The sequence below is a fragment of the Notolepis coatsorum genome (genome assembly GCF_963971535.1).
Source record: "Notolepis coatsorum genome assembly, chromosome: 3".
In the NCBI taxonomy this organism is placed as follows: domain Eukaryota; kingdom Metazoa; phylum Chordata; class Actinopteri; order Aulopiformes; family Paralepididae; genus Notolepis; species Notolepis coatsorum.
In genome coordinates, this window is record NC_140167.1 from 76,614,259 (window position 1) to 76,622,969 (window position 8,711).

General features: G+C 42.9%; 1 protein-coding gene across 1 annotated transcript in view; it reads left to right on the forward strand.

Annotated features, from left to right (window-relative positions):
• slc5a9 (solute carrier family 5 member 9) overlaps nucleotides 1-7,656 on the forward strand; it is a gene marked incomplete at its 3' end in the record, with an annotated part of 36,471 nt that extends 28,815 nt beyond the window's left edge. Inside the window, exons 11-14 of the mRNA XM_084311251.1 lie at nucleotides 32-200; nucleotides 1,379-1,594; nucleotides 4,701-4,839; nucleotides 7,460-7,656. Coding sequence (XP_084167377.1) covers nucleotides 32-200; nucleotides 1,379-1,594; nucleotides 4,701-4,839; nucleotides 7,460-7,656 — 721 coding nt within the window. The remainder of the gene's footprint in view (nucleotides 1-31; nucleotides 201-1,378; nucleotides 1,595-4,700; nucleotides 4,840-7,459) is intronic.
• Nucleotides 7,657-8,711: the final 1,055 nt, after the last annotated feature.

Below are 8,711 nucleotides of genomic sequence, written 5' to 3' on the forward strand. Positions count from 1 at the left end.
GTGTGTGTGTGTGTGTGTGTGTGGGTGTCAGGGTGTTTATCTTAGTCTTGGTGTGTGTCAGTCTGCTGTGGATTCCAGTTATTCAGTCTGCCAATAGTGGACAACTTTTTGACTACATCCAATCAGTGACCAGCTTCCTGGCCCCACCCATCACTGCTGTGTTCCTATTGGCTATTTTTTGGCCACGAGCCAATGAGCAGGTTATACACACACACACACACACACACACACACACACACACACACACACACACACACACACACACACACACACACACACACACACACACACACACACACACACACACACACACACACACACACACACACACACACACACAACGTTCATTGTGGGAATTGCCAGGGACTCACTGATATATATGATAATATGATAATTGGAGTGAGGCTGGTCTTACTGGGAGAGAGACTGGATTTACTGGGATAGAGATTGGTCTTAATGGTAGAGAGACTTACCCTAACCCTAACCCACACAACAAGACATTTGGTCTGACCCTAACACACACACACACAACAAGACATCTGGTCTGACCCTAACACACAAACAACAAGACATCTGTCTGACCCTAACACACACACAACAAGACATCTGGTCTGACCCTAACACACACACAACAAGACATTTGGTCTGACCCTAACACACACACACAACAAGACATCTGGTCTGACCCTAACACACACACAACAAGACATCTGGTCTGACCCTAACACACACACAACAAGACATCTGGTCTGACCCTAACACACACACACACAACAAGACATCTGTCTGACCATAACACACACACAACAAGACATCTGTCTGACCCTAACACACACACACACAACAAGACATCTGTCTGACCCTAACACACACACACAACAAGACATCTGTCTGACCCTAACACACACACAACAAGACATCTGTCTGACCCTAACACACACACAACAAGACATCTGGTCTGACCCTAACACACACACAACAAGACATTTGGTCTAACCCTAACACACACACAACAAGACATCTGGTCTGACCCTAACACACACACACAACAAGACATCTGGTCTGACCCTAACACACACACAACAAGACATCTGGTCTGACCCTAACACACACACAACAAGACATCTGGTCTGACCCTAACACACACACAACAAGACATCTGGTCTGACCCTAACACACACACAACAAGACATCTGGTCTGACCCTAACACACACACAACAAGACATCTGGTCTGACCCTAACACACACACAACAAGACATCTGGTCTGACCCTAACACACACACAACAAGACATCTGGTCTGACCCTAACACACACACAACAAGACATCTGGTCTGACCCTAAAACACACTCTCTCCTCTCTCTCTGTCTCTCTCAGGGTGCGTTTTGGGGCCTGATGTGTGGGCTGATGGTGGGTGGAGTTCGGATGGTTCTGGAGTTCCTCTATGCGGCTCCTTCTTGTGGTCAACCGGACCAGCGCCCTCCTCTGGTAGCTAAAGTCCACTACCTCTACTTTGCTCTCATCCTTTTGGCTATCACCTGCCTCGTCATCATCGCTGTCAGCCTGGCCACACCCCCTTTAGCTGAAGAGCATGTAAGGATGGATGAACACACACACACACACACACACACACACACGCACACACACACGCATGCACGCACGCACGCACGCACGCACACACACACACACACACACACACACACACACACACACACACACACACACACACACACACACACACACACACACACACACACACAGAGAGTAACCCTAATCCTAACCCTAATCCTAACTTTAACCTTAACCATCACACTACAATAGCTTGTGGGGCGGCGTGGCTCAGGGGTAGAGCGGGTCGTCCAATGATCGAAGGGTTGGTGGTTCGAATCCCGCTCAAGCCCATGTCCATCCCACTGCCGTTGTGTCCTTGGGCAAGACACTTAACCTACTTGCCTCGTATGAATGTGTATGCATGTGAATGAATGTTGGTGGTGGTCGGAGGGGCCGTAGGCGTTGATTATTCGCCACGCTTCCGTGAGTCTGCCTCAGGGCAGCTCTGGCTGCAATTGTAGCTTACCACCACCGGTATGACTGTGTATGAACGAATAATGGACTCTGTAAGCGCTCTGGGGTCTCTGGGGTGTCACGAAGAGCGCTATATAAATCCAATCCATTATTATTATTATTATAGCTTGTCCGTTTGGAACACGTGTCCGTTTGGAACCCGTGTTCGTTTGGAACTGGCCAATTCCTTCCTTTATATAGACTACATTTACATTACATTTACAATTAGTTATTTCACATTTCACTAGTTTTCACATACAAGGAATTTGATTTGGTTGTATTTGGTGCGACATTGACGGACAGACAATTATGGTAGAATAAAAAATTAAAAGGTGGAATAAAATAAAATGGAATATAAACTAAATTAACATAGACTCCCTGTCGTGCTTCCCACTCACAAAGCAGGCAGCTCCTTGGATCTCATATTCTCCCGTGTCTCCAGCGTAATTAACACCATGGTAACTCCCCTCAATGTATCAGACCACTTCTTCATATCCTGAGTCACTCACTAAAGTGATCCGGTTAACTTGGGTCACTTGAGTCACTGAGTCCCCCCCCCTCCCCCATAAGGTAGGAGATCTGGAACACACAAACACACTGTTTTTAAAATCACATGCCATGAAACTCAGGGACCTGGCTGAATTTAAGACTACACAAATCATGTGTAGCCCCTTAAGCTTACCCCCCATTTAGCAGAAAACAAAAGCGATTTGCATACCTTTTTTGCAAAGCTTAGCTTTATACTTATAGCACATGCATGAGTCTGGTCTCTTTTGAAAGGTAACATTCTGAAGTTGCTAAAGCAATAAAGAAAAATCACTCTGAGTGCTAATGTATTAGAGAAACAGAGGTTTGAACTGAAATAAAATATTTTCTCCATACTTTTGTGTTGACTTGTCGCCAGATTCCTGTTTTTGGGTTCCAGATGAGAGGTAGGAGCTGGAAAACACAACGGTTCCATAGCCTGAAGTCTTATAGTCATACATTCCAAAGTTTATAAAATTCCCACAGAAAATTTGTTTTGTAGAAAGATTTTTGTAATGTGTGTACCGGTAAACATACAGCGTGATTATCCAAAATGGCCGTCCCTTTCCATTCATTCTGACACTTTAGTCAGGACAAAGTTCTTCTTCGTCAACTTTCCCCACCTTCCACCACGCTCACACGCCCGTCTGAGGTCACTTTCGGAACGGACGCTCCTTGGCTACAACGGTGATCAATCATTTTCGCCATCAGTGGTGATTGGTCAGTTCAGGACCGTTCAGAACCGGAAGTGGTCGTTTGAGCGCATGTCAAATGACGCTCGCCGGATATATCGTCTTGTTACTCGAGACCCGAAGCACGCAATTGATTGAGTGTGGTGGCGATCGAAAGGCGGCAAATTCAACTTTCAAGCAGTGTATTGGATGATTAGCGAAGAATTAAGCCCTGAGCCGACAGACGAGAGGGTAACATCCAAAAACAATTCTGTGATAGAGAGGGGGGTTACAATTTAAGAGGAGAGTCTAACTTCAAGAAACAGGCTGTTCATTCAACAATGTGTGCATTTCAGTTTGTGGAGTGAATCTGTGGAATGGTTTGAGTGTGGAATTAAAACAAAGCACAAATATAAATTACTTTACACACACACTCACACACACACACACACACACACACACTCACTCACTCACACACACACACACGCGCACGCACGCACGCACACACACACACACACACACATAATATATATATAATATATATTATTAGGGCTGTCAGTTTATCGCGTTAATTAGATTAATTAATTAGACAGCTAATTATTGCGTTATGAAAATTAACTCAAAATTAATTGATTCATTCCATAAGAATGTAGAATACACATTACAGAATTTTTTTTAATATGGTCCATTTGCATGTTCTTGGTATCTGATTCTAGGGACATCTATGGATCTCAGGGAATGTATTCCCAGTGTCAGAAATACTGTGGGCTAGATCCACAAAGAATGGATTGCACTGTGCAAGTTGCACCCTTACTTACAATTCATTATGAATTGAAAATGGGGGACCCTGATGTAAACAAGACGAAAGTCTTTCTCTGGGCTGCATCCCCTTAACAATTGTGTGTATTGAGCCGTACTGTATTGTACCCATTCTGCAATCTGTTAATAACATTTTCATTCAATCAATCAATCTGCACGGTGATTGATTGAATGAAAATTTTATTTTGAGTAAATTGTAATGAACCAAATGAGAATATCAATACAAATATTTTTTATCTTTGACTGTGAATAACACCATGCTCAAATTGACCAGACCTGAAAAATCTAAGCAAATTAATAGATGGAAGATGATTAAACAGAAGGTTTTGTAGATACAGTACTGAATTCTGCCATCCGGACACATGCAATTTGAAATATGATTATAGAATATAGAATATCAGGCATAAAATGGTTATGCGATTCAAATGTGATTAATTAGATTAATTAATTACAAATCCTGTAATTAATTAGATGCATTTTTTTAATCGCCTGACAGCACTATATATTATACTCACTCACTCTCACTCTCCCCATTTCCTCTCTCCTCTCCTCTCCTCTATTCGCCTCTCATTTCTTCCACTCTCCTCTCCTCTCCTCTCATCCTCTCCTCTCCTCTCAAGTTGTATCAGTTGACCTGGTGGTCCAGACACACCCAGAAGCCTTGTGTTGACCTCCCTGACCTCTCCCCTGAGCCCAGTCCTGACCATGAACCCTCATCTTCCTCCTCCTCTCCAGCCCCAGCGGAGGAGTCAGGACATGGTAACTCCTCCTCCCAGTAGTCTGACCATAGAACTGGAATTAATAGAACAACCATCCCCATTCAAATCTACATTCTTGAAAAATATTGAATAATGTTGTTGTGTATTTGTGTTGTTTTATTGTAGGATATGTATTGATGTGTAGATGTGTTGATGTGTTGATGTGTTGATGTATTGATGTGTAGATGTATTCATGTGTTGATGTGTAGATGTATTCATGTGTAGATAATAATAATAATAATAATAATAATAATAATAATAATAATAATAATAATAATAATAATAATAATAATAATAATAATAATAATAATAATAATAATAATAATAATAATAATAATAATAATCCTGGATCCCATGGTAGTCAGACAGGAAGGGGGAGTGACAAGTTGGAAGGAAGAGGAGGATCTGAGTGGGAGTGTAGGACTGGAGAAGTTCTGTGAGGACCTTTAAAGTGAGTAGTAATACTTTGTAGTCAGTGTGTGACTTAACAGGCAGCCAGTGAAGTTGGTGAAGAACAGGAGTGATGTGGTTGGTGGAGGGAGTTCTAGTGGATGATGAGTTTTGGACCAGTTGGAGTTTATAGAGATACTTATGTGGGAGACCAATGGGAGGGAGTTACAGTAATCTAGGCGGGATGTGACCAGGGCGTGAACAAGAGTAGCGGTGCTGGTAGGTGTAAGTGAGGGGTGGAGATGATTGATGTTGCGTAGGTGGAAGTAAGCAGACCGTGTGATGTTATTTATGTGGGATTTGAATGACAGTGTGCTATCGAGGATGACACCCAGACTCTTAACCTGAGGAGAAGGGAAGACTGTAGAGTTGTCAATGGTGAGGGGAAAACTGTCGGATTTGGCTATGGTAGATTTGGAACCAATGAGGAGTACCTCAGTTTTATCACTGTTTAGTTTTAGGTAGTTGACTGTGAACCATACATTTATTTCCTTTAAAAATTCAGTAAGGGAGGTGGCGGGGAGTGCAGAGTCAGGTTTAGTGGAAAAATAGAGATGGGTGTCATCTGCGTAGCAGTGAAACTGCAGACCAAATTTCCTGAAGATGTTGCCAAGGGGTAGGAGATTAGGAAAAGGAGAGAAACAGGTGGTGCCGTGCCGGACTGTGGTCTGAGTGGTCCAACCTCTGGTCATGGCCCTGCAGCAGGCCACGAGAAGAGCGTTAAACTAAACTCCATCCAGGAGAGGGCGCTGTGGAGAAACGTTTGTAACATCAACGCAATCATCCTGCTAACTGTCAACGTCTTCTTCTGGGCATACTTGTAGATGTGTAGATGTGTATATATATTCATGTATTCATGTATTCATGTTTTGATGTGTAGATGTGTAGATGTGTAGATCTGTAGTTGTGTAGATGTGTATGTGTAGATATATAGAAGTATTATTCATGACTCACAAGTCAGGGTGTTCGGCTGTTTCACTGGGTGTCCCCCAGGGGTCAGTATTGGGTCCCCTCCTATTCACCATCTATCTCCTTCCCTCTGGCACAATCCTCCGTCACCATGGGGTCCATTTTCACTGCTATGCCGATGATACACAGGTCTACATCTCCTCCAAACCCACCACTGCCCTTCCCCCCACCTCCCTCACCACCTGCCTTGAGGACATCAGGAGCTGGATGAGCAGATTTTTTTTTTATGAAATGGCAACTGGCACATTAAACTTCAAAACTGAGGCCCTGCTCATCGGCTCCAAATCCACCCTCACCAAATCACAAAACACCCTAGTTCCGAACATCACCATCAACGGCTTCCCTGTACCCTTCTCCGCCCAAGTCAAAAGCCTCTGTGTCATTCTTGACGGCTCCCTCTCATTAAAAACATCACCCGGACTGCTTTCTTTCATCTCCGTAACATCTCCAGACTCTGCCCATCTCTTTCCAAATCTAACACTGAAACCCTGGTCCACTCATTTGTCACATCCCGGATTGACTACTGCAACGCTCCCCTCACCGGCCTTCCGACCAAACTTCTTAACAGACTCCAAATCATCCAGAACTCCGCTGCCAGGATCATCACCCACACCAACTAATCCGACCACATCACCCCCGTCCTCATTCAACTACACTGGCGCCCTGTGCACTACCAAATCGATTATAAAAACCTTTTACTCACCTTCAAAGCCCTCCATAATCTAGCCCCCATCTACATCACTGACCTCCTCCAGGAGTACACCCCCTCCCGCACCCTCCGCTCATCATGTACTGGACTTCTATCCACCCCCAGCCCATGCCTCAGCACCATGGGTGCTCAAGCTTTCAGCTGCTCGGCTCCCAGACTCTGGAACTCCCTGCCCCCATATGTCCGACAGTCTGACACTGTACATTTATATCCCAACTAAAAACCCATCTGTTTAAACTGGCATATTCACTGTAACCTGTGTGTCACTGTTCTATACTTCCTGTTGTTTGTTTTGTTTTTAACTTTGACTTGCAAAGACCAGTATTCTTAACTTTAAACTGTCTTGCTTTGTTTGTATGATATGTAAGGTTATTATTATTATTATGTATTCATGTGTTGCCATGATTTGAGCGAATATTCCAGTTGTAGGAAAGGTCCCCTCTATCTATTCTAGTTCTCTGAGTCTGACCTGTCCTTGTTGTTTTGCTCCTAGTGTCATGGTGGTGCCGCGCCGGACTGTGGTTGTGTGGTCTGAGTGGTCCAACCTCTGGTCATGGCCCTGCAGCAGGCCACGAGGAGAGCGTCAAACTAAACTCCATCCAGGAGAGGGCGCTGTGGAGAAACGTTTGTAACATCAACGCAATCATCCTGCTAACTGTCAACGTCTTCCTCTGGGGATACTTCTCATAAGAATACGAATATTACGTTTATATACAATAATACAAATAAATAAATATGTCTCATAATAATAAAGACTAATAATACAAATAAATAAATACAGTATGTCTCAAGTTTCAAGTTTGTTTTTATTTGTCGCATATAAAGTTCATGTACATTACAGTGAAATGCTTGCTTCATACTGAGAATGTGCTTCATACAGTAAAAGAGGATTAAAGTCCCAACACTACAAATGTACAATATACAATATACAAACTAAAGTACAACCTAAGTACAATGAAAGTACTTCTCACGCACTGCACCTCGACTCTACTCCCCCCCTCAGACCATCAGAGACTCCCCCACACTCTCAACCTTCAAATCCCGCCTCAAAACCCACCTGTTCGCCCTAGCCTTCAACCTTCCCCAACCTTAACCCCCCCCCCCCCCCCTCCAACCTGTTTTGATCTTTGTTACTGTGGCCTTATGTTTTCTGTGTATCATGCTGTTTTCCCTGTTTTTCCGTGGTCTTATGTTCCTGTTGTATCATGCTGTTTTCCCCACCTAATGTTAGCGACTTCGGGTTCCTGAGAAGTGCTTTATAAATACAATGAATTATTATTATTATTTACAAAAATGCAAACTTAAAAAATTAAATGCAAAAATGAGGTATGGATAATGGATGTAGTGCAAATCTCTTTTCATATATAATAATAAATGAAATAATAAAATATGGTGTAGTGTTAATAATAATATAATAATAAGTTCACACAGATGGTTCAGCAGAGTTATGAAATATGTCCTGCAAGTTTTTTAATGTTTGGATAAGAAAACGTTGACATAATCCGATTTGTGTTATTCCACGCACATTTTGTACACTAGTGGTCGATTTTTATGGGATTTTCAGGTTATGTATTGGGTACTTATTTGGACATATCCTGCAAACTTGGTGATGATTGAGCTAAGGGTTTTTGACTTGCATCCATTTATGTGCTGAGCCATGCCTTTTGGTTGGTTAATATCTTAATGTGGCTGAAAATAAACATTGCTGCCTGTTGTGAATGTGTTTTTTCCCTGTAGGCGAATAC